Consider the following 26,022-nt stretch of genomic DNA (forward strand, 5'->3'; position numbering starts at 1 on the left):
ACACTAACAGACTATTCCCCAGGAATGATAAATGTCATACTTCATTTTGCCTCATTATTAAAACTAATCCTCATAATGCCTATGGGATCCACTGAAGCATAGTGAAGGACCATTTGGGGCCCCTGAACCACAGTTTGGGCACCACTGGCCTACAACACACAAATATAGCAACACAAGGATATAACTTAAAGATAATCCTGCTACCTTTTTACAAGAAGCAATGATTATATTTCATTTGCAGAGATGCATTCTTCACTTTTGTAGCACAGATATTCAAAATTCAACACCTCTTTTTGTCATGTAGCTAATAAACGGTGTTGTAAGGCGTAGTACCTGACAGGTCGTACGTTTCACTACTGCCATACCAGAACCTGTTGTTGTTGTTATTAGAGTTATTGGCACATTCATTTAGAAACTGAAAGCAAACACTTGCATCATAGGTGTTCGGTTATACTGTGCTGTTACTTGAAATTAATGGACACCTCCCAGCCAATCAGAATGGACAATTTTAAGAGGCCATGGTATTTTTATTTTATGTGAATGTGTGTATATTTTTTTTTTAGTATTTCTTAAACATAAAATAACTGCATAAGTCGTAGCATCTGACAGGTCGTATGTTTCACGACTGCGATAGCAGAAGCTGTTGTGCTTACCTAGAGTTATTGTTGTTGTTGTTGTTGTTGTTATTAGTATTTCATTAAATTACAAAAACATTAAATAACTGTATATTTTAAATTGTTCTATGTAGGAAAATGAGTTGTGTAAATGTAACTGCAGACCTCAAATGAAGTAGCACAAATATATTAGACATTTAAGGCTTTCACATAACATCATCTTGAAACAGATTCATCATTCGTCATTGGTTGAAAACATCTGCGTGGAACCAGCAGCTGGAGGTCCGAGCCGAGGGCTCTGCCTCCTTGTGGGCGGGTCTCCTCAGGTTTACAGGAAACATCAGTATCAGGAAGTAGAGAGTTTTTCAGACTTGTGTCGCCAAAAATACTTATGTATCGTTAGTGTTAAAAGTTTAACTCGGTTAAAAACCGGATACACACACAGTGTTCAAAGATAATCAGGTGTGAAAACTTGCGAACGCTACCTCCGAAGTCTAAGGTAGGATTTAGTTGAAATAATACTGTTAATAGTTGAAACGCTTCTCTGCATGAAAATGAAACCGTTGTAGTAGGCGACATTTTAATAACTCCAGGAAAGACGTAAAGTGCTTTTTGTGTGTTTGAATGCATACTTTTGTTATGAGCAGGTGAGGTCTGTATTAACAGTAAAGTCAAAAAAACTGAAGCAGCCTGATGCATGCACTGTCACAATTGTACGTTGCAGTACTGTACAGTACTGAATAGGCCTGGTAATAACCTTATACTGGTATACTACTACTACTACTATAATAAACTTACTGTAACTGTATAACTATATACAGATATATACAAGGAGCACTTTGTAAAACTAGACCTGACTACACATTCCTATATCGATTCTGTGACAGTCCAGAGTGAACTGTCTCAGTAAGAATAGGATGGATCAGATAAAACTTCACTCTTTATACTTATGACTAATGACCAAATTAGGGATGCAGGTAATGATTATTTTTCTCAATGAGTCATTATCACAATTTCCCAGAGGTCCCGTGTGCTTGTTTTGTCCACTCAACAGTTCAAAACACAAAGATATTATTATTATTAACTTGTAATGACATAAAACAGAGAAAAAAGTAAGTTTGAAACAAAGGATGTTTGGCATTTTTGGTTAATAAATGTCTTTAATTACTTGCTAATCAAAATTGATGGTGATTAATTTTCTATCGATTGACTAATCAATAAATCGATTAATCGTTTGGGAACTAGAGTAAATTCTCAGACCAAAGCCTCAGCTGTACTTTAAGATTAATGCTAACATCGCATGCTAAAATTAACATTATAAATACATGCCAAACTTCAACTCTTTTTAGCATGGTGACGTTAGCATGCTAACATGCTCAAAGACCAGTTGAGCTTTGGTACATCTAAGGCTGAAAGTACAGTGTAGACTGATGAAAAAATATTAAAATTTCTCTTTATTTAGACAACAGCAAGGCATCTTCTTAGGCCAAACAATTTTTTGCCCTAGTGATGTTATTTATCTAAGAGCAGCAAAGTTGTTTCTCTATTCTCTGTTAATCCAACATTTTTGTTTTCTGGTGTGAGCGTCACAGGGCTTCTAGTATGATTGTGGACTCAATGTTACTCTTGTTATTTGTTGTATTGGATGTAGGACCAGCTGAGGAGGCCATGAATCGAGTCCCCCTGCAGCAGCAGCAGAGCTGTGGGGCCTGGGAGCTGAAGGAGAGGCTGGGCACTGGAGGCTTTGGTAAAGTCACAAGATGGCAAAATAAGGTACACAGCCTACACACTCTTAACACACTGTTATGTCTTTGCCGTCTCTGTGGGAAAATCTGGTTTTATTTGAGGCTGTGATAGGACATCATAGTTGGCCGAATGAAAACAGAGAACAAAAAACAAAGACCTTCTTGTCCTATTTACAAATTAATCCTGGATCCTGGATTTGATTTAAGAATGGGTTTTCACCTGCACCGTTGTAAATACTATAACATCAGTCCAGGAAGCTGGCTTAGTTGTGCTCCCAGACCAATAGAAATGGTGTCTGTTGTAATGACATCACTTCTAGTCAGAGGATGAGAGCTTTGTAGAGTTGCATCATTAGAAAGACGACACTATGGGAATATGAACATGCCCGCTTAGAGGACCTTCCTCTTCCTCTCTTTAAAACTGTACTGTACAGTCGTATTACTCACACTCACTTTCAAGGCAAACTTAGAGCTGGCATTGTGCCAGGCAGCGTCATCATGTGAATGTCGATATACAAGTGGTGGAGAGTCGGAAACTGGAGTAAAGCACTCGAGAATTTGATCGCGGTTTCAAATATAAAATATTTTTATGTAAATGCTTGTCATCACTGCTCCCTAAGTGGCTGCATTCCTATTTACAGTAATCAAGGAAGTAATGTTCAAGAGTAAATGATGTATTGTTTAACAGTTTAATCACAGTGAAGCACTGCTGATCATCAGTGCCACGGCAGACCAGGGTTTAAGAGGCATAACTGAAGAGGGCACTGCTGCTGCCGTGATGATTAAACTTCCTCTATAGGACATTTCCTGTCTTCCTGTATAAATGACAATACTGTGGGCTATTATTAGTTCATGATTCACATTATGGGAAGCAGGGTGGGTGCCTTTTCCTTGATGATGCCATGAGAAACAGGTAGTGAGATGCACTCGTGTTGCTCATCATTTGTGGTGGTTATACATACATATATCTTTGTATTTGAGACTGTTGGTCGAACAAAAAAAGGCATTTGAAATTGTGGTGTACACAATGAATTAATAGTTTTCTGATGTTTTATAGACCAAACAATTAATAGATAAATCAAGAAAAGAATCGGCAGATTAATCGATTATGAAAATAAGGTTGTTGCCCTAAATGTAAACCCACAATGAACTGTAACATAAATTCTTGTGTTCTTATGTGCTTTCAGGACACGGAGGAACAGATTGCTATAAAGCAGTGCCGCCAGGAGCTGAGTGAGAGAAACAAAGAGAGATGGTGTCTGGAGATCCAGATCATGAAGAGGTCAGTTTCGCTCTCTCATGCATCAACATACTGACACACAGCAGACACATGGCAGCTTCATTATATTTTTGACTTTACATACAAAACATTATAAGCACACCATTGCCTAAAATAATACAACTATAAACCTGATTTTTAGACTCAGGCCTTGCACTCAGGATTAGGTAATAAAGCAAAGGGTCATGCTAAGATCACATTATAGAGTCAAATATTTATTTACGACTTGTACTACAAAAAGTACAGAAGGCACAATATGTTTGCCTTATCTTTTAGTTTTACTCTTACAGAGGCTTACAGACCACAGCATCTTGCCTGAGCTTGTCTTTCTGTTTACAAAAGATTCAGGGTTTCTTTTTCCACAGTTATGCATCTTGTTGTGTGACACATTATTTTTTTTAACTCTGCTGAAGAAATCGGTGATTTCCCCGTTTGTTTTTACCTTCAAAACTCTTTTATGCTTTGCCTTAAAGCTCTTTTTGGCATGGGAGAGTAGTTTTGGTTTTGACGTGTTGTGACTCACTGTGGTGCATTCCATGACAAGCTTTGACTTTGATGTACTTGTATGTTTCACAAGTTTTCTCAAAATACAAAAACTAAATTTGTATCCTGAAAAAGTCAAGAACACAAGACATTAAATAATTAGAACAGCATGGGAGTTTAGGTTATTTTGGTCTGTTGGTGGTTATTTCTGACGGGATAATGTTCCGCCTCCTCATTTCGCTGTGCTGTGGTGTGTGTTTCATTTCCACACACATCTGTGTTGTTTATTAACAGTTTCAGTTTGGGTGTCGGGTCACTGGAGTTGGATGGCAGCTAATGTGGGTTTTGATTGTGTATGTGTGTGTGTGTGTGTGTGTGTGTCTGTGCGTGCGTGTGTGTGTGTGTGTGTGTGTGTGTGTGTGTGTGTGCGTGCGTGCGTGTGTGTGCGTGCGTGCATGCGCTTGTATGTGTGTGTGTTGTCATTTGCGGGTGCAAACATGAGCATAAAACCATTTTTTTCCTAGTCCCAGTTTAACAAGTGTGTTGTTTTCAGACAGACATGGTCACAACCACAACCCTCCCGTGCACCCACGCTCAGCTCGTGGAAAAACCACAGGGCAGGGGACACATACATGGCAACCTGCTATTATATTATTACAGCTACTTAACACACATACACACATACTGGAAAACACATCACTTTCACAATGTTTTTGATTTATGATGTGTTTATAGAGCTTGTATTGCATTACTTTTTCATCAGCTGAAGGTTTTGGAAAAAATATTTAATTATCCCACAAACTCATACAGGTTCATTATTTCATCCCACTCTCTCTCTTTCTCTTATTCTGTTTTCAAATAAGCTTAAGAGAGGCAGAACAAAAATGAGAGAAATATTTTCCACATCATATCATATATATAGCACTTGTCCCCCCTACAGTAACACCATATGATTATAGTACTTCTAATTATGTTTAGTGTTCACTCATTTGACCAAACAGCTTAGGTTTCAAAGTAAGAAAACATGCTAGTGACTGATAATAACGCAACAAGTTATTAGCTTATTATTGTAGTGATGACTATCCGTTGCTAATCACACACTGTTCACATGTTGTACAATGTTATTGTTCCAGTGTAAATTATCTTCCTGGTAGATCTGGTATCAGTTGGAGTTTGTTATCTTTATGTTTCTCCTTTGCTTTTTTAAAGAGAGCCCGACCCTGTGACAGTCAGACACACATTGTTTCAATCAGAGTTATGAAACAGCAAAGAATTAGAAACAGACAAAATAATGGAGCAGGTCAAATAACAGAGGGAGTAGGGTGAAGAGAATGATGTAATCAGTTTTAAAGGTGATTAATTAACTGATGAAAAGGTTTGCACGTATTTGTGAAAGTAATTGTGAAAGTGCACCCTTTTTGATAAATGTGTTGGACACAGCGAGAGAGATGCAAGAAAAAAAAGAAAAGGTCTGCATGTCTGATGTGGTGCAGGTATATACTGTGAAAATAATGTAGCTGTGTAACTGTGGAGCTTCATAAAAGTTGGTCTAGATCAGTGGTTCCCAACCTGGGGGTCAGGACCCCCAAAAGGTTGCAAGATAAATCTGAGAAGTAGACCAACAGAAAAGGGAAGTAGAAAATTATATTAATTACTAGATAATCTCTCTAGGCCTCTAAAACGTTGAAACCTGTTCAAATAAGACAAAGAAAAAAATCCATTTGACATTGCTTCATTTTAATGGGTCACAAGCCAAAAACTTTGGGAAACACCGGTCCAGATCTAGATTTGCACATTTTTCTGTGATTATCTTTTGTCATCACATCAATTTCACTACCTGTTTCAAGCCTTGCAAAGAAGACTATTACTCTTATTACAACTCTGAGTTATGAATCTCTGACATCTAATATGGCAGAACTTGGCAGTGGGGGATTATTGTGGAAATTCATATTTCAGCAATGATGAAAATATGATTGTGCAGCCCCACTGACTGATGCCTGCTCATCTTTGCTCACACAGGTTGGATCATGTTAACGTTGTTGCAGCCAGAGAGGTTCCTGAGGGAATGCACAAACTGGGGACCACCAATGACCTTCCTTTGCTGGCAATGGAGTACTGTCAGGGAGGGGATCTGAGAAAGGTAAAAGTCTGTGGTGTGTTTGTGAGAGCCTGTGCACTCATGTGGTTTAGGACACTGGATGTGAGACCATAGACCTTTTGGTCAAAGCGTTGAATCACAAAAAATGAACAAGGAGCAGTAATCATGTGTGGTGATCCTTTTTGAACCACTTTTTTTATGAAGCACTGAGTTTGAGATACTCACACATGAATGTGACTAATTTGTTTGGACCAACAACCAGGCGATTGTTTGCACTTTTTGTCTGGAGGAGAAATCTGGAGCAGTTTTCAATCCGAAATCAACTGAGTGTGCAGCCTGAGGCGATAAACAATGTTGGCACCGGACAGCAAGTAGAGGAGGAAAATGCCAACTATCACAAACCGCAGTGTCATAAAAATTTCAAAGCATCCCAGATGGTTGAATTGGGGGCAGATGGAGTGGTTAGAGAGAGAGCGGAAAACAGCACCATCCTCTTTTGTCAGGCCTGCCACAAGTTTCCAGCAGTGGAACGCTTTAAATATATTGTTTAAAGTAAAACAAATCAAAGGCTTTACAACAAAAGTGTTGATTTGCCAATTTGCAAAACTTCATCGCTACCAGAAATGCTCTTAAAAATCAGATCAGACAGCCTTGTGAAAAAGTTCTATTTATGTATTAGAGAGAATTGAATCTGAGCCTGTTCATGACCTCTAATGTATCTCTGATCCCTTATAAACACAATGTACTTAATGGATGTAAATTAAGACTGTGACTGTGTCCGCTTGTATTGTTTTCTTTCCGTGGTTCATGTTATTTAAGTATCAAGAGTCTGTGTTTGTGCTCTCTGCAGTGTCTGAACCTCTTGGACAACTGCTGTGGAATGAGGGAGGGCTCTGTTCTGATTCTTTTGTTTGACATTTGTGAGTATCCTGCACGATCCCCGCTTTCAATGTGACCACTGTAACATTTTAAATCATGTGAGAGCGATAGATTGATGGTGTGATGGAGTGAGCTGGCAGTGTGATTAGTTTCCTGTAGTATGGAGGAAATGGTCCTGGTGACCAGTATCATGATGTCATCGGTGACCCTAAACCACCAACCTCTTAGTCACCATGGCTTGACAGAGGCTTACGTCAACCATCGGACACTAACACTGTATCCCAAACATGATGTACGAATGCTCACATCAACAAGACGTTGTATAATACACGCTGTATAAACAGGTGTGAGAGAGGACACATATGGTATGGATCACACAGAGTAGTAGTAGTAGTAGAGTAAGACACACACACACACACACACACACACACACACACTCACACAGAAACTCCTTTTCCTGTTACCCACTGGTGTACATTTCCTGATAATGAGTGATCCCCTTTAAACTTCTCCATGACCGAGGGTAAAGACATAGGCATGCACATCCACACCCAAACACCCAAACACCCAAACACACACACACACACACACACACACACACACACACACACACACACACACACACAAATACTTACACTTACACACAGTCAGGTGCTCAAAGGTTATGAGTTCTGCTTTGTTGAACACCCTTTGCCAGCACACACACTAGTCACCCTTTGACGCACACGTAAAGACACATTATAGTTTCAGTTGTAAATTAGACTTCCTGCAGATTAAAGGCTACAGAATGTAAATACGAGTCTTATCTTCTTATGGCTCTTATTAAAGAGTGACGTGACACCAGGCTGAAAAGCAGTGTTTTACTGTCCTCTCTGGTTGAAATTTTCTAAACCTTGGAGGTCTGCAAAAACAAGATTTTCAGAGGGTTTCAATTTACTTTTTTAAAGAGAAACTTAACACTGGCTGAGAATCTTGTTTTTGCTGACCTCTAGTGGTCTAATTTAGCATAGTACCTTGCTGCAGTGACGTAGAAGTGTACTCCAGGGTGTGTCAGTATACTGTGACATCACTTGTTTGTGGTGCAACAGAGGTCACTTCTGATGACATCCATCAGTGACCCTGGATGTGGTAAGGTGTAAAACTGCTTCTCCGCCTGGTGTTAAAGTCTGTTCACAGGTGTTGGGGAGTACAATTGCATACATAAAATCTGGGTGTGAAGTTAGAAAGAAGTCAGGACCAGCTTCTGTAGCTCGCTGCTCATCTCTGCTTGAGGCTAGCGGCTCGAGGCTACATTAGCCACCACTAGCATAACACACACAAACTGTCAGTGGTCAAGTTGCATCGTGGGCAATGTAGATACTAGGTTTTGACAAGAAAGAAGAATGTGTGAAATAAAAAAGATGATATTCCTTCATTCCTTTATACTTAAACTGACCATCATGAGTTTGACAATGTTAAAGGAGTGCAAAGCTAAATCTGTGGAGTACTCTTTTACGTTACACTTTGAGGTTAATCTGTGTATATGCACCATTGATGTGTGCTGAGTCTCAACTGTGCTTTGAATAAATCAGTTAACTAAAATACTATGGGGTCCCTCTAGAGCAGCTTGTTGAGAGAAAAAGATGTTGTCACCAGCTCCTTCCTCTGTATTTGATTGTATTTGATTTCTTTTAACTTATGGCCCTATATGTACGCCAATACCTACTGTATATATCTTCCATCAGCTTTAATATCAGCCTATACATTGGCCCTAGCTCTGCTTTACATGCAGCATTACCCTCTTTAACATGAGAGTAAACCTTGAAGCAAATAATTTACAATGCAACTCTAACTCTGCGTTCTTCTTTTCCTCTGACTCTTATCCCTTCTTCTTCTTTCTCCGTTCAGCTTCGGCTCTAACGTACCTCCATAATAAGAGGATCATCCACAGAGATTTGAAACCAGAAAACATTGTGCTGCAGCAGGGAGAGAAGAGAGTGAGTTAAAGACCCTGTGAACCATCTTGTTATGACAAATACACCCAAACCACAACAAAGAGTTCATATGCAGGCCTGTTTGTGTGTGGGTTATGTGGAATAAGTGGAGGAGACTCGTCTCTCTCACGTCCACATGTCTACCCTCACCAGCTGAGCACAACTTTGCTGCACTGAATATTTAATGCGGAAAACTCAGTCCTTGCAGTTACAAGGAACTATTGGGACCGCCTTGCTCTTACCTTCCTCTCTGGGCCTCCCTTTATTTTGTTCGTTATGTAACAAATCACATCCTCATCCTCCAGCCAATAGGACACAGGAAAATGAAGAATGTTGTATAAATGAGGCCAGACATATTAAAGAGGTTATATATTCATGTTTATGCACATTGCTGTGTTTATAGAAATTGAACCAAACAGACTTTATTTGCACTAAGTCCAGAGTCCCTCTGGATTTAAAGGAATAGTGAGACATTTTGGGAAATACGTTCGTTCGTTCACTTTCTGGTGGAGAGTTGGATGACCGTTAAATACAGTATAGGGCCAGCAGCCGGTTAGCTTAGCTTCGCAGGAAAGACCAGAAACGGGGAAACAGTCTGGCTCTGTCGTACAGCAACGAGTGGCATCGATCTTCTCATGTAACTCTCAGCCAGAAAGCGAATAAGCATATTTCCCAAAGTGTCCATTTGTAATCATTTTGCTTATTAAATTTTTGCTAAGAACACTTTGTTTTTTTCCTCTTCTCTTAACCTTAGTTGATCCACAAGATTATAGATCTCGGCTATGCTAAAGAGCTGGACCAGAGCAGCCTTTGCACCTCATTTGTGGGAACACTTCAGTACTTAGTAAGTGATGAAAACACAAGTCGACACACGATCTTCTCACCGTATTGTAGACAGTAACAGCTGAACTAGTTCTTCCCTCTGTCTTCCAGGCTCCAGAGCTCATTGAGAGACAGAAGTACACGGTCACTGTGGACTACTGGAGCTTCGGGACCTTGGTGTTTGAGTGCATCACAGGATTTCGCCCATTCTTACCAACCTGGCAACCTGTTCCTTGGTAGTATCATATTTCAAAAATTCATATATGTGAACCAACTGGGTGATTTCTTCAAATGTCACAAAAGTCATCATGAAGCAAGTGAAGTCATGTTTTCCCAAAACTAGTTCGAGGGTGATGCATGTTAAAATTTCCACAATTTCACCTTCTCATTTTTTATGCTTTTGAAACTCCGTGACTAAAGTCTAGCCTTTCCAAAATAAGCTGAACAATGGCATTTTTGAATGTTAACCAATGATAAGCTTAATTCCTAGTAAATATTATTGTTACGGGACTGGATTGTAACACACAAGGAATACATAAATAAACAGGAGTTGCCAAAGCAAAGAATTGCAGGAAATGTGGGTTGTGCCCACATCAGTGCCCCTCGTGCCTCGCTAATATGATGAATGACAGATATGAAACTCTAGGGGGGTCTGGGTTACATAGAGGAAAAATACTCTCCCATTATTGCAAAAACTCAGGTTCAGTTCCTGGCACGTACCTGGCTGTGTTCGCAGGTCAAAAAATTTCCTATGATCAAATTGAGGATAGAAGGGAAATAAAAACATCTGTGCACTCACACAAAAAGACAAAGATATGCAACTCCAAACCTAATGTTTAGGGCTTTTCTCTCATATAATCCATCTGTATCCTTTTCAGGCACAATAAACTGAGGCTGAAGCAGGACAATGATATTGTCGTCTATGAGGACCTCTCAGGAGAAGTCCGCTTCTCTAAACATCTGCCCCAGCCCAACAACCTCAACAGGTGATTTTATCTGTGACACACAAAAACATGCTCATTTAAGACTTGTATTATATCAGTCTAACGTGTTAACTGGTGTTTGACAGTCTGTTATTAGAGAAACTGGAGAGGTGGCTGCAGCTGATGTTAAAGTGGTCTCCTCAGGAGAGAGGCAAAGACCCTGAGGCGACGCCCAGCGACTGCTTCTCCCAGCTGGAGGTCATACTGCAGCTCAAGGTTCATTGAGTAATTCAGTCATTAATTCTTTCACTTTGTCTCATTTTCCTCCAAGTGGACAAGTTGTTCTTTTGTTACTCAGATATCACTGGTCTGGTATGTTGACTAATTTATAGAGAGAGTTACATCTTTACAGCTTGACGGGATTGTGCACCTTTTCAGCCCAACACACATTTACTTGTTTTTTCTGCAATGTGATTGGTCCTCGTCTTTTCCCTCAGCTGGTGCATGTCCTGAACATGATGTCTGCAAAGATCCTGACGTACTCAGTCTCGGACGATGAGACTGTGGCAGACCTGCAGCTGAGGATAGAAAAAGACACCAGCATCCCTGCAGCCAATCAGGAGCTGCTGCTGGAGGCGGGGTTGGCCTTGGAGCCTCATGGACTGGCCACACAGTGTGCCATAGATTACACAGTAATATCTAACATAAACACTGTACACACAATACCTTCACAGAATTACAGCACAATGTAATAATGGACTGAGTCATAGTATTTTTATTATCTGCTTCTGTAGGAGATAGATGGCCGACGGACAGACGTGCCTCTGGTCTTCCTGTTTGATCGTTCCTCTTGCACTTATGAACCTCAGTTTGCTCCTCGCACTCTTCCAGAAAACATTCGCTTCGTCCGTGAGTACACAGCAAAACAACCTGTAGTTCCCTGCAAAGCTTTTCTTTTCTTTGCTTGTCTTTCTTCTTCTCTCTGTTGATTTCAGGTGAATCTTTGAACACTTTTGCTAAAACTTTCTGATTAATTGAGGACTCAAGTCTTTTTTTTTTGTGGATCAACTGGGATGTTTGTTCCACTCAGGGTTCCCACAGCAGAGTTCCAGTGAAAGTTTTGCTTTGGGGTTTTGTTGAATACAGAAAATAAAATAAAAAAAGACAAAAACATACACGTTTTGTTAAAAAAGATAATCTCACAAATCAACACTTACACATTTAAACCACACATACTGTTCATATACGGAGAAAACGAACATTATACACCTTCAGAATTCATTGTTGAGATACTTTTAAGGTATGAGGCTTATATGAACTACAAACCTCTGTGGGGGAAAAAGCTCTTTTTAAAATAACAATAAACATGTTTGGGTTTGTCTGACTGTGTGTGTGTGTGTGTGTGTGTGTGTGTGTGTGTCTCTCTCTCGTTGTTTGTCTTTGTCATAGAAATCGACCCTAGACACGTCCTGGCTTACAGCCCTCTGAGGAGGACTTGCGGCCAGGCGTGGCACACCATCCGCACCCTGAAGGAAGACTGGCAGAGGCTGCAGCAGGGGCAGAAAGCTGCCATGTAGGACACACACAAATACACACTCAACATACACACGCATTAACTGTTAACTGGTAAAAACAAACACATTTCTTTTCCTCTTTTCTTTCAGCATGAGCCTGCTGAGACACAACTCTTCACTGTCCAAACAGAAGAATGAGATGGTGTCCATGCACCAGAGACTCACGGCCAAGCTGGACTTCTTCACCACCAGCCTTCACATAGACATGGACAAATACCAGGAGCAGACAGCCACCGGGATCGGTACTATGTTACAAAAACATGTTGGTAGATAGCAGGAAGTTTACGCTACAACTGCCAAAACTGCATTTAATCTGTTCTTTAATCGTAATTATTAATGGCTTAATTTGGTTGTCCTGTTTACCTCAGGCGGAAAGTGCAACTGAATTCACCAGTTTAGCTCGCCACTGACTAATGTTAGTCTTTTTTCTAGCGTCAGAGAAACTCCTGGGCGTGTGGAGGGAGATGGAACAAACTGCTGTCAGCTGTGGTCAGGTAGAGTTGAGTGTGTGTGTGTGTGTGTGTGTGTGTATGTGTGTGTAAGGAGTATTCTTGTGTGCTTTAAAAAGTCTAAAACCCATGTGTGTGTGTGTCTAGGCCAAGGTGAGTGAACTGGAGGAGGAGATGATGCAGCTGCAGCCAGACATAGTGGATGTGCAGAGGCAGCCGTGGCGGAGTGGAGAGGCCTTGGACACACTGTAAGTCTGAACCAAACTTAACTGTAAACTGTTAACTGTAAAGCAAAGCTATAAAAACAACTGCTTTGTGATCCTGGACCCTGCTCTCTTCCCCTCTTTGTTCCTCAGTGAAGGAAAGGCCATGGAGCTGTTCCGCAAACTCAGAGAGAAACGCAGAGGTTTGGATGTCATGCATCTGTTCACTTCTTACCTAACATTTGTTACAGCGTTTTCATGTGAAAGTAAACCTCCTTTTACAATCTTCCGGCTTTCCTTTTCCTTCCTCCGCTCAGACCAGAGGTGTTCGGGGGACACTCAGGAGGTGGTGCGCCTGGTGGTTCAGGCTGTGCAGTTTTACGAGAGGAAGCTCAGAGACTTCTACACACACCTCAGGTACTCACGCAAAACACTACATTTTTATTAAACTCTGGATACAATTCCCAGATCACTTAGAACATGGCTCGCACAGCTGTGGAAGAATAACCAATCATGTTTGGGAAAATGTGGGTTAGGGAACTGAATGGGTCCTGAGCAGCTCTGTGGTTGCACTGCGTAACTCTGCACAGGTGTAAATACTGTTACTATTTAGACCCGTCTGTGCATGTTTATGCACTGTTGTGGCTTACCGGAACAACCATTGGTGTTATCGGCTACACCTGTGCATTTCCTGCTATAACAAGTGAAAATATCTGCCCTGAAATATGTCTACAGGAACAAAGAAGCAAACAGGAGAGTGTAAAGTATTTATCAGTCTATCTGGTATATAGACACCCACACAGTCCTGAGAGGAGGTCTAATCAGGAAGAATTTACAACATACAACACATTTACAACTGTAATGTGATGTCTAAGTGTAAGGTGGCAAATTTTCAACTCTTAATTAGGGGCATACCGATATTTATAACGAAGTCTAAAAAGTCACAACCTTTTATTAATGAAAGATTTACTTTTAGAATAAGCGCTCCAGTCTGCAGTTACTAATGTTTCTAAGTCAATAAAAGACTGAAGGCTCGGAGGCTCTACTTCCAGAACACAGAGGGGATCGAATAATCCATGGGTCGGGACATTCCTGTTCACAATTTGGGAATCCCATTTTTTTTTGTGTGTGTGTTTCGCAGTAAGACAGCCGTGTGCCGTCAGCGCGTGATGGAGCTGCTGCCGAAAGTTGAGGGCGTGGTCCAGAGGATGGCCGAGAGCGAACAAGTGCTGATGAGTCTGCAGGAGAAGCGACAGAGGGAGCTGTGGAACCTGCTCAAAGTCGCCTGTGTGAGGATACATGAGCTGCTCACAGACACAGACCCTCTCCCAGCTCTGCTTTCCCTTTACGGATGCCTGTTAATTGCATATAATTATAAATCAAGATATGCCACAAATAATAATCATAGAATAGCAGCATGTTTCACTTCGGTTGAATTTACCTAATTCTCAAGCACCGCTTACAGTATGTTTATATCTGCTCCAACACTCATTGTTTCGATGTCAGAAATACAAATGCCAAAAGCCAAGTAAATAATGTAACCATAACAACTTCTGTCATGTCTTCCACAATAAGCAGGTGCTGTATGAACTAACGCTGAATAAAGTGCATCATCTTGTCTTGTGTAGAGTAAAGTTCGCAGCCCGGTGAGTGGGAGTCCTGATGGATTACGAACCCCCTCTTCAGTGCCGCCTCTACTGACCCCCAGACACAGCTTACAGCAGTTGTGAGTGCACTTTAACACACACACGCACACACATGTACACACTGGGGTTTAAAGGATGTTTTCCATTCAGGGGTCAAGAGTCATGTTTTGTAAATGTTATTAGGGACTACAGAAAATACACTTGACTTGACACAAGTTTTACACAAAAAAATAACTTTGACAATTTCTTTTGAATTCATTAAACGTTTGCTTGAATCACTTTGGGTGTGTCTGCAGTGACGAGTCTCTTGTGGAGGAGAGCAGGACGTTTGAGAGTCGACTGCAGAGTTTGCTGCATGACACCATCCAGGAATCAGAGAACAGTATGGAGGTACGTTCGTGCTCACAATCCCTCCCACCAAACGACATATTTCTCCCTTCTTCGGCTCTCACACTCGTCTTGTTCTGATGCCAAGCAGCTGCCTGGCGTGGTTTATGATCATTTCATTGTTTTTCTCTGAATTATGTGTGATGACTATTAAACCCCCCTCCCTTTGTTTTTGTCCCAGATGTTGAGCGAGTGGACGTGGCTTCAGGGAGGCCAGAATTTCTCCAGCGACCTCTCCTGAATTGGGTTTCATTCTTTGTGTACATGTGGTACCCTGCTGCCTCTGTGTGGATGGGATGTCAAACTACATGAGGAGGCGGTAGCAGCCTGTTTGTTTAACAATGTGAACGGAGTAATAGCTGCTGGCACATATTTGCTTAATGAGATTAAGGAGTGGGTAAACCAAGCCAATCTCAAATCCCTAGAGGAAGTTATTAATGTAATTTTAACAAAACTTAAAAAAGGTTTTGGGGTAAAGTTGCATCAACCATTCATTCCATTGGTATCATGGATCAAATAAGATGATTGTTACATACAAACCATTTAGAAAACAGAACATACCTATTAGTACATACAGTACATTCCTACTGTGTTACAGTGTGAGGAGAGGCTTGCACACTGCACAAAGTGTCAAACTCTTAAAACAGATGACACACACAAAGAGCAAATGTTATCCTGAAATTTAGAAGTGAGATAATTCGTGAATGTAAATAATGTTGACAGACAGAAACATTTGTCTTATGTTTTGAAACTATATATTTTAGTTACATTTGTTTCACCATGTTTGGTGGACTACTATTATATTTTAAGACTTATGTACTTTTATCCCAAGTATAAAAAAAAGCAGGTTTTTGTTATATTCTAAAGGTATCTCTGCCTTGAACTGTGTGTTATGAACCTAAATGTAAATGTGTATCAGTTGTTATGTGTTTCTCACTGGACCATTATTTTTATTACAAATTGTATTTTAGTAAGACAATCATTGAATGTCATGAGTGATGTTTATAACTGTATGAATGTATGCATGAATGTGATGGGTTTTTGTTTTTTTTAAATCCACTGCTACTTATATGGAGGGTGGACACAATAACAAGAACACCTGTTCAATATGGTGCAGTCCAGTGTCCCTCCAATAATTTCAAGTGAAGCTTATGATGTTAAATTCATGTTGAGACTGTGTGAGAGAGGTTGACTATGTGTTAATGTTTGTGGCCATAAAACAACACCAACATATCCCAAAACTCTCTTGGCTTTGTCCAATATGGTGATAAACAGATGAATTATGGTCTAAACCTCAAACATTTTCTTGTTTTACTGAAAATTCAAGAATAGAGTCAAATTTATGGATTGAAGCAAAACTGTGAAAACAGCTACAAAGCCAGCTAAATTAATATTTCAATACCAATAAGTGAATACTTTACCTCTACTTTTGAATATCTGAATATCAAATATATCTATATTTGAATATAGATGTGACTGCTACAACAGTTTGATATTGTACAGTTGCATCATGTTGATCCCAACTATTGGAGGGAGTCTTCACTGTATGTAGATCATACAACGGGATGAGAGATGTTACCTGTGTCTGTGATATCTTGTTGACTATTTGTGTACATACTGTATGCTGTTAAGATTGTAAAAATGTCAGAATAACAAAACGTTCGACATTCTTTTTTTCTATCATTTTCCAAAAAAAACTGAATTTTGTACCTTGAATAGTGATTTACTGTAAGCGATGTTTTCTTTCATTCATCCTTCACCTGCTTCATGCAATCCAAAATTTAATTTAAAAAAAACACACCTATCGAGATCATAGTGTTTAACATTCTTTATTCCATTAATTCAATAAAATCTGTTTGAGGTCCTAACTGCCAAATACTCCTATACAAAGCACAGCACAGATAAAGTGAAATGTAGTGGTAAAGGTTGAACAGGTACAGGACACGAAACAATACCAAAGAGGTGACACAGAGTTCCTTTCTTTTACCAAACAGGACCTGAAAAATAGACATTTAGGCAACTGAAGGTTCACAGTTTATAACTGTGTTACTGAGGTCAAATGGTAGAAACAAAGTCAGTCTGAGGAGGATCAGCTGCTCTTTTCTGCTTAATTCTCCAGCTTTTATTGCATCAGTTTACAGTCACTGTACTTGTCAATGTGACACTGAAAAGTCAAAAACTTCCCTCTAGCCTCGAAAGCATGCAACAAAACCACAATATACCAAAACAAGCACCCTCTAATAATCCTACCAATGTCTAAAACCCAGAGTATATCTGAACAAAAATGAGCAGACCACAGTCAAAATAAAAAGGTGCTTTAAATCTTATTTCAGGAAGAAAACAGATATGTCTGAGACACAAATGATTTATGAAAAGTGCACTTTGTCTCATCAAACCGGTCATAAGTAGCATATTATTTGTAGAACAGTGGTTTTGCATGAATTGCCTTGTTCTTTTGTTGTATTCTGATAATAATGCATAATATATGCTGAAAAGTTGGTTGTGGGACCTGTAAGTAATGTAAAATTTAAAAATAATCAACACAAAATAATGCTTGATTCCTTTAAACTTACAGTACTGGAGGTCTTGGAGGCTTTGGGGCTTTGGGGGGGGGGGGGGGGGGGGGGTCAGGGTTAAGGCCAAAGAATGTGTGTATCTGTGTGCATATGTGTGTAGGACTCAGAGGGAAGATGTGTTTACGTGTCGCTGAGTGGACCTTTGCCGTGTTTCCACATTTGGGCTCTTAATTCTTCTCCTGTGTTGCTTTCCTATCTCCTGGTCTGTCCTTTTTTTATGCCTCCAGCTCGAAACCCATGCCAACTTTGTGTCCACCGCCGTTCACGTTCTTCCCGTCAATCAGACCTGAGAGGGTGAGCTTCACTCCTGCAGGGAAGAGTGTCAGATTATGTATCAAGTAACCATGCCTATGCATAGTTGTTAGACAATAAACAAAAAGGCAATCAGCTAACCTGGCCTGAGGGTTTGTGTGTATCCAACTCCAACGAGGCAGGCGTTGTCAACTTTGGTCTGTGAGGAGAAACAAAACGTCATGGACAGGTGAGATAATCATGAACACAAATTAGGAGAGTACATAAATCGGAACTGGGATGCAGTTGCATGATTTTTATCATATATATATATAAATGGATAAATCAGCCTCAGGTCAACAACTGCAGAAGAGTTAGATGATGGCTTGAAAAGTATGTCAGGTCGTTATGCAGAGTGTTGGTTCAGGGAGTTTTTTATTAGCCACGATAGTGTGGCTCCAGAGATGGCAATGTTGGCCTGTTGCTCCATCAGTCCACCACTTTGGTCCAGACTCAACTATCTGGCTTTTCCTTTAGTGTCACCAGCTGGTTGACACTTTTGGGTTTTAGCAAAAGATCTTAACAACTGTTGGATGTATTATTATGATATTTGGAACACACATTCATGTCCCCCTCAGGATGAATTCTAATAGCTTTGGTAATCCCCTGACTTTCCACTTACTGGCATTATCAGGTCACATTTCACTTTGTCTGGCACTTCAGTTTATTACCACAGACCTGCAAAACTAATGACATTTCCATCAGCTGAAGAATAAAATCAACTGTACTTTGGTTTTAGTGCTAATTTGCAAATGTTAACATGCTAACACGCTAAACTAAGATGATGAACATAGTAAACAAATATACCTGTTAAACTTGTCTGTCTACTAAATGTAATTGTAGGATTTTTCCTGTTTTCTCCCCAATTGGAGTGTATCATTATTTATGCACTGCAGTCATTGTCAATGCTAACCCCAGTGATTTTAAAAAAAAAAATTTAGATGTGTCCATGATGTTTTGAAGTCAGTTCTTACAGACAGGGAGGCATCCTTATCCAGCTGGTATTTAGCTCCGATTCCAAAGCGTGTGTTGTTGCTGCCAGCTGTCCAGGCCAGGTGGATCGCTGTCTCCAAGCTGCAGTTCACCTTTTGGTAAATGGACCCACCGAACTCTGTGCCGTCATTACTGAAATACAATAGCAAAACACAGATACAAAAGGTGGAGATTAGCAGCAGTGGACATTTGTCTGAACTTCATGTTTCATGTTGGGGAAAGTCTTCCTCTTTCATTGCTGCCCTCGTCACTCCCTTTTCCCGCCTCTCTTTACTGTGATGCAGTGACTCACACGTTGGTGTGAAGCTGGAAGTCACCGGCCTTGTATCCAAGGGCAAAGTTGTTCTGGGTCAGTTTAGATTTGGCAGTGTCAAAAGCCAACTGGTAGCCGGCCAGCCAGCCCTCAAAGCCCAGCACAGCAGCTGCGTGGACGGTGGGACCGGCCATGTCGAAGTCGAGGTCGCAGCCCACATTGACAAAGTCACGCTTGTAGCCAGTCTTCAGCTTGGCACTCTTCTTGCTACAGAAGGAATAACAATGTATTCATTTAGATAACAGTACTGCATTATTAATACGCATATAATATACATGTGTATTGATTGACTATTTTGTTCACTTTGCTGTCAGTTTATTGAAAACACTGAAAACTCCTTAGCATGAACAGAGTTGCTCTTACCCAGTGTTGGGCACAAACGATGTGTCCAGACTGAGCTTCAAGCCCTTAGCCAGCTACAAACAGACAAATAGACAGGAGACACAGACCATGAGCTAATATTCTATCTGAAAGTGAATATATTGATGTTTTGAACATAATTAAATATCTTGTTTGTGTGACTCCACCTGGTCCTCCATGGTGATTTCTGTGGTGAGAGTATTGTCTGTGTTCCATTTCTGGTTGAAGTTGAGGCCCAGCTCATTCACTTTGTACTTGGTCTCCAGGTGGCCTCCTGACTTCCCTGTGTCGGTGTTGTTGGAGCCAGACGTGGCGAACTCCTGCAGGACAAAGAGGGATGGTGTGATGAGGTGGGGGGAGATGGAGATGGAAAATGAGGTGAGGAAGGAAGCAGAACAGCACATTGCTACGTTAGAGCACAACGACATAAACTAGACGCAGAAGGGACGAAAAAACATACACGGAGAAAAAATAAGAAAAATCACAGACAAGGGAAACAAGTATAGCATCTGCTTTTTCATCTGCCACACAATCCCTGTCAGGTTTGTATGGCTGGTTATTTAAAAGAAGAACTACACCTTTAAGATGGACAAATGAGTTGGGAGGGAAAACTGAAAATATAGGCAGGACTGTGAGGGAGAGGTTGGTTGTGAGTGTACTTGAGGGTCAGTGCTGTTACGGCTGCAGCAGCTGAAATAATGGTGTCACTTAGAAGAGCTACCGCTGCAAAGAAACACTTGGCAGAAAGCCTGCACACATCATCTGCACACAAACACATAACTGGTATCACTGGCTTACCCTGTGGTGCACCTGTGTTTAATCATTACATATGCACACACACACTCTCTCTCTTACCATCTGACAGGAACGTCCAAAGAAGAAAGCAGAAAAAGAGAAAAGAGAGAAAGTTAGGGAGAACCACGCAGAGCTTATCCGCTCACTGGGAAAATGAAAAGCAGCGCAACAGAAAGCGGAAACCTGTGAGTTTAGATGCAGAGGAAATAAGTTTACAATGGGTTTTTTTCAGGTTTGAGTTTTGTGGCATGTGGGAACCTCTGTACGCAAGTGCTCATTATGGTTTTACCATGGCAACAGGTTTATAGCAACACAGACGCACAGCATGTCTGGAGCAAACTTAACACTGAAATGGAGCACTTTCTTCCCCACCATGATAGAACATGTTGCTTGAGGGAAAAGAGTAAGGTGTACATTTGTGTGGCAGACAGTGTTACCCTGCTGACTCTGTAGGTTGGACTGTGTACATGTCAGGCAGCAAACACACTCTGACATGAAGTGCTACAAGGCCATGAGTCAGCTGTTTGATCTACAGAGAGGGAGACAACAGTAGTACTTACAACACCACTCTGGGACTTGGTCTTAACGTCCAGCTTGAGAATTCCATAGCCTGGGGACAAAGGAAAATTAGGGAAATTCAGAAGAACAGAAAGGGTGGAAAAATAACTCACATCCTTGTACTGCACAGCATGGCTCTAAAACAGCTGCAGCAAAAAATAAACAGCCTGCATTTAAAGCGACAGAGCAAACAAAATGTTCTCCAATATCAGTCCCGCTTCAGCACTCATCCACAACAGTTCAAACTAAAAGGCAACATCATAGCAATAGTATACGTTAGGAGAATTTGTTGAGTTACCATAGCCCTTGTTGAAGATGTCTTTGGCAGATTTCCCCAAGTCTGAGTATGCAGGAGGGACGGCCATTGTGTCTGAGGAAATAGACATGCACATTCAGTTTTTACAATAACACGCGCATACAAATACACACTTTACTGCATCAATCTGTCTAAAGGTATAATCAAAGGGATACTCCAGCAATTGAGTAATGCACTTCCATGAAGTTGGAGGACTAACAAGGGACAGATTAAAAAAAACACTCAATCACAATTGATGCAGCAGAGGCCGAAATAACCAGATTTTTAGTCCCTGGCATGGGTCGCACTCCAAAAATGATGGACCCTACATTTCCCATGATGTAACTTGTTAGCATCTGTCATTCATACTCCTCCAGTTTGTAACACAGATTTTCTGTTAAAAATATGAAGTCTCAAGCCCAAACTGAGACAACCCCGCCACAAAATACATTATTAAAGATATTATACAAGCGTTATCACAGACTGAGGACTAAACTGATCTTGTGTAAAATCAGTGGAGTGCCCCTTTAAATCAAAATGCTAGAACAAATAGAAGCAGAATACCTCTTGCGAACACGTGGAGCTCTGCACCTTTGTGGAAGCTGAGTAAAGCAACTCAGAGAGGACATAAACACATAGAGCTATTTTCCTTCACACATAATGCATTGCAGATAGCGTTTTCTACCAAATATTTAATTGCAAACAAACAGTATACATATTTGTCTTGGTTGGGAGACCCTAGCCATCTGGAGGGTGCAGGTGATATACAGCTTCTCTCCTCCCCCTTCATCTTCCATGTGACCCCTATTGATTGCCTGGCAGCAGTCCATTAGCAAGCAGCGGAGGTTGTTAAGCAAATGGGACTGATTCTCTAGGAGGAAGGGACTAGAAATATTTTAAGATTACAAAGCTATCTGACAGAGAAATTTAGACTCACTACCATATTTTTCAACACTTGTAACATCTCCAGTATGCTATGTTTGTGAAGAAAACATAATATGCATGATGACGTGTAAAGAAATACTATGCAAGCCAATACAGTAGAGCTATCCTAAGCAGTAGCAGGTTTGGTTAGTCAGCAACTACTAGTCCTGCACACCACTGCACTGCACCGGGCTTCAGACAGTCATCAGGGTCCCCTGGGTCAGTGTGTGTGCATGCTCTTTTTTGACAAGGTGACTTTGCAGGGAGCACTTAGAATATCCTGCATTCACTTATTACCTAAAGCTGGTTTAATGTTTTACTACTGACTCGCCTTCCTATCTGTGGTTTTGTCCTGCTGCTCCCTCCACTACTAATCTCACTGATCTCATCTTTTCTGCAGAAGATGGAGACAAGACTTTACTTGCAACCTCTATAAGCTACAAGAATTTCCCATATATCCAAGTCTGGCCTCACCAGATTAATGTAATTGCAGCCAAAACTCAATTCAGGGACCCTGATGATGCGTCATCTGTCTCTCTAGAAGCACCCCCCACTCACCATGTCCCTTGGGTACGTGGTGCTGACATGTCACACAGTGGCCTTTGTTCTCTGCCAGCTTGCCTTTTCCTGTCTTGTCCTGCTGCACCACACTCCCCATTCCTTTCTCTGCCATGTCTCTTCAAAGGAGAGAAGTGCAAGGAGGGACAATAGAAAACTTTGGCAAGTAGTCCTGCACTTGTTTTGACAACAACAGTGGACAATATGTGGGTTTGTCTGCAGCTGCGGTGAATATTAGCATGTTTCTTTGGCATTCAGTCAGAGCTGCTGTACTTTCTATGCAGATAACTGGCAAACTATTGCATCACATTGTACAGTATGTACATGGGCCAGCAGACGATGAACGCGTGTACTTTGTGCACAACATTTGAACAGGATACAGCCCTTGTATGGCACTGAGAGATGGCGTTTTTATCAGACAAAGAATACTGATTAGCTGCATGAATGGGTACAAAATGATGATACAGAAGCTTCTGTGCCCCTTATACAAGAGCACAGAAAACACAGCACATCATACAGGTAAGCTTCAGTCCACAAGTATTACATCAACAGCATCTTAGAGCGCCTGTGATGCAACTTGATGTCACAGTGTCATTCACCTCTCACATGTCACCTACAGGCAAGATGAGCAGAGTCAGTAATCTCTCCAAACATTCAGAGGTGGTGTGCTGCTTTAAGACCCTGAAAACTTGGTTTCAAATCTTAAGTATTTCTTTGTAACACTGAATATTTATGATATTTATGATAATTAAAGTTTGGAAGCATCCTTAGTTCTTTACTGAACCTGCAATAACTGATTTTTCTGGCCCCTTGGGGGCAGCAACATTGACATAATCATCACCTTTTAGGTTGATATGATGAACTTGTTAGCAAAAAGCTGCTTATTTACACATGCAGCAGTTACAGAGCAACATTATCAACTTATACCATTCTAAGTCTTGTTTGTCTCTGCTGTCTCAGTGTTGCTCTTCATTTCTCAACTGACCTGCATTTCACTGACCTCGTGCAATTCTTGGGCTGTCTTTGTCATTTCACCCGCACTCCTTCTCGACTCTGTACCCCCTCACCACCTCCACCACACAGTCCATTTTTGACCCTGTCCCTCCCAGCCTTCATCCCTCAGTCTCAACCGTCTCAACGCTCTAAATTTAGCTCAGGTAAACCTAACACTACAACACATGTGACTAGGGTTTCAACATGTCTCCTCCTGCAGGTTCAGCCTATTAAAACCCTTACGAATATGGATTCATGTGTCTGTATTGTACCTTCACACTGAATCTATACACAAACACACTCCTCATGTTACTCATCGTAACACTTTCATGAGCTGCGACCAGATGACAGCCTTGACTGAGCTCAAAGGTCGGAATGGCTACCATCGACAACAGAGGCATGTGTAAGGAAAACGGTGCCCACACAAGCAACAAGATGGTGGTTATGGTTGTCAACAATCAAACACAGACAAACACTGTATCTTTAAAACAGTACAAAGTCTTTATTTCCCAATGACCTATTTTTTTCATGTTGGTCTAACATGGATAACGCTGTCTTATGTGCTTGTAGTAATTTAGTCCTAACAAATTATTACATTTGTACGACAAAAGAAGATCACACATACAAGATCATATATCAGAGAGCTGCTCCTAAAAATCAGGCTGTTAAAATATTATACATATACACGGCACAATCTGTGTAAATTGTCCGTTTTTTGGTTCCAATTATTCTCAGTTGACTGATTAGAGAGCTGTTTGTCCTCTCACAGATCACCAGTGTGTTACATCCACTCATTGATTCATATAAACAAAAGGCTAATCTTGATTTTGACTATAGGTCTGCAACAACCTGTTATCATTATTGAGAAATCTACTGAAAATGGTTCTTTAAATACTCAATTCCTCTGTCTATGAAATGTCAAAAACAACCGCAAACTGATTATACAGATACAATTAATGTATCGAGAGCAAATGTTCAATTTGTGTTGATATAAATTTGTAAAGGTGTGTTGGATGTTTTAAGTTAATAAATGTCTAATCAACCATGAAAATTGGTATTGGCTATTCATTTGTCTTAGTATCTAAACGACTAATTTTAGCGATAATTTTGACATAATTTAGATATAGAAAACACTGATGATAGACACCTTGCTAATGAATAGATACTGAACAAGTAAACTATAAAACTGTGTAAACAGGCAGTTTCCCAACACAGGCCAAACCTGCAGATAAGATGAAACCAAGTGTGTGTGTGTGTGTGTGTGTGTGTGTGTGTGTGGCATATAACGGGAGGAATGTGTGGGTATGAGATAAGGTCAAGTGCAGTCAAGTTACACTAAGACAATTTATAGCTTCAATGTAAAGTGCATGAGGTAGTGATGTATTTGTTCCATAGTTTGATCTGTTCAGCATGAGAGTCACATGCTGTGGGGTTTCACGGTGTACAATGACAACAGTTTGACTATTAACACAATTTAAAATAATATAGGTCTTACTGTCGCTTATTCCTTCAAGCTGACCATGATATTCAATTTGCCTGATAAATACTCACTTCCACTCTGTGTCTAATAGCACTGAGCAGACTCCGTAATTACAGGGGAGGGAGCGTGCGTAAAGGTGGCAATGCCAAAAGATAACTGTTCTTGTTATGTAGCTGTTCATGGACCTTGTGCCTTTTGACAAACAGCCAGATAAGACGTCTGAACAAGATTTATGGCATCACGTCGACCTGTCCCATAAGTGGACGAGTATTATTAATTGCCAGATGCGTCCGCCTCTGGTTTCCATTGTTCGTGCGTCTATAAGACGACTGTTGTCTGCTGTGGGGGGTTACTAACACTGGAACAGATAACTTTTTCATACACAAAATCTTTTCTTTTTCAGTTGTTACATTCTAGATGTTGCACAACAGTGGTAAACAAATATGTTACTTCATAGCATTTACATTTACAACAATTAACGGGTCCCCTGTCTCCATCCCATTTCGCAAACACGTTTTGGTTAGTGTTATGTGAGGATCAATTTTCAGGCAGTTTACCGTTGTGTATTTTATCCAACTAATGAGAAGTAGCTACAGGCCTGGACTGGCATCAAAACCCTGGCATACCCGCTGCTGCACTCCCACCCCTTTATGTGTGACTCATATCTCACTGACTGCCACAATTGACAAACGCTAAATGCAGATGTACCGACATTAGACAGTAACTTTTTGAAAATAAGGATTTGCTAAAGTCATTTATTTCTTACCTTTGTTTATGGGGCGGAGCGTGCAGAGTTTCTCAGCGTTGTTCG

At 40.6% G+C, this 26,022-nt stretch overlaps 2 protein-coding genes across 4 annotated transcripts; one reads left to right on the forward strand and one right to left on the reverse strand.

Annotated features, from left to right (window-relative positions):
* Positions 1-992: 992 nt before the first annotated feature.
* Positions 993-16,745, forward strand: ikbkb (inhibitor of nuclear factor kappa B kinase subunit beta). 2 transcript variants are annotated; one of them, XM_070904752.1, is made up of 22 exons: positions 993-1,113; positions 2,266-2,387; positions 3,547-3,641; positions 6,141-6,261; positions 7,070-7,139; positions 8,986-9,074; positions 9,826-9,915; positions 10,005-10,129; positions 10,772-10,879; positions 10,963-11,092; positions 11,314-11,508; positions 11,611-11,725; positions 12,266-12,389; positions 12,481-12,632; positions 12,811-12,884; positions 12,987-13,087; positions 13,196-13,245; positions 13,360-13,459; positions 14,184-14,331; positions 14,671-14,768; positions 14,985-15,078; positions 15,257-16,745. In XM_070904752.1, exons 2-22 carry the CDS (start codon positions 2,283-2,285, stop codon positions 15,314-15,316), a joined length of 2,244 nt encoding a protein of 747 aa, XP_070760853.1. In that variant the 5' UTR covers positions 993-1,113; positions 2,266-2,282; the 3' UTR covers positions 15,317-16,745. The 2 variants fall into 2 exon arrangements, with proteins under 2 accessions (XP_070760853.1, XP_070760854.1); XM_070904753.1 differs by having other exon boundaries at positions 12,823-12,884.
* A 143-nt stretch (positions 16,746-16,888) lies between these two features.
* vdac3 (voltage-dependent anion channel 3) lies at positions 16,889-26,022 on the reverse strand. Of its 2 annotated transcripts, XM_070904755.1 has the most exons (11): positions 25,978-26,022; positions 22,739-22,857; positions 21,260-21,331; positions 20,964-21,013; positions 20,464-20,466; positions 19,776-19,928; positions 19,612-19,664; positions 19,228-19,455; positions 18,917-19,067; positions 18,045-18,102; positions 16,889-17,958 (listed from the first exon to the last, which is right to left on the reverse strand). In XM_070904755.1, exons 2-11 carry the CDS (start codon positions 22,851-22,853, stop codon positions 17,867-17,869), a joined length of 975 nt encoding a protein of 324 aa, XP_070760856.1. In that variant the 5' UTR covers positions 22,854-22,857; positions 25,978-26,022; the 3' UTR covers positions 16,889-17,866. The 2 variants fall into 2 exon arrangements, with proteins under 2 accessions (XP_070760856.1, XP_070760855.1); XM_070904754.1 differs by lacking the exon at positions 20,464-20,466.

The sequence above is a fragment of the Enoplosus armatus genome, chromosome 4 (assembly GCF_043641665.1).
Source record: "Enoplosus armatus isolate fEnoArm2 chromosome 4, fEnoArm2.hap1, whole genome shotgun sequence".
NCBI classification, from domain to species: Eukaryota; Metazoa; Chordata; class Actinopteri; order Centrarchiformes; family Enoplosidae; genus Enoplosus; species Enoplosus armatus.

Excerpts from the sequence above, each read along its gene's own strand:
- ikbkb (XM_070904752.1), top strand. The coding sequence starts at position 2,283 with ATGAATCGAGTCCCCCTGCAGCAGCAGCAGAGCTGTGGGGCCTGGGAG. Across the intron at positions 10,130-10,771 it reads ACCTGGCAACCTGTTCCTTG|GCACAATAAACTGAGGCTGA; the intron begins GTAGTATCATAT and ends TATCCTTTTCAG. Across the intron at positions 14,769-14,984 it reads AGACACAGCTTACAGCAGTT|TGACGAGTCTCTTGTGGAGG; the intron begins GTGAGTGCACTT and ends GTGTGTCTGCAG.
- vdac3 (XM_070904755.1), bottom strand. The coding sequence starts at position 22,853 with ATGGCAGAGAAAGGAATGGGGAGTGTGGTGCAGCAGGACAAGACAGGA. Across the intron at positions 18,103-18,916 it reads ATAAGGATGCCTCCCTGTCT|ACCAAAGTTGACAACGCCTG; the intron begins GTAAGAACTGAC and ends TTCTCCTCACAG. Across the intron at positions 17,959-18,044 it reads CACACAAACCCTCAGGCCAG|GAGTGAAGCTCACCCTCTCA; the intron begins GTTAGCTGATTG and ends TCTTCCCTGCAG.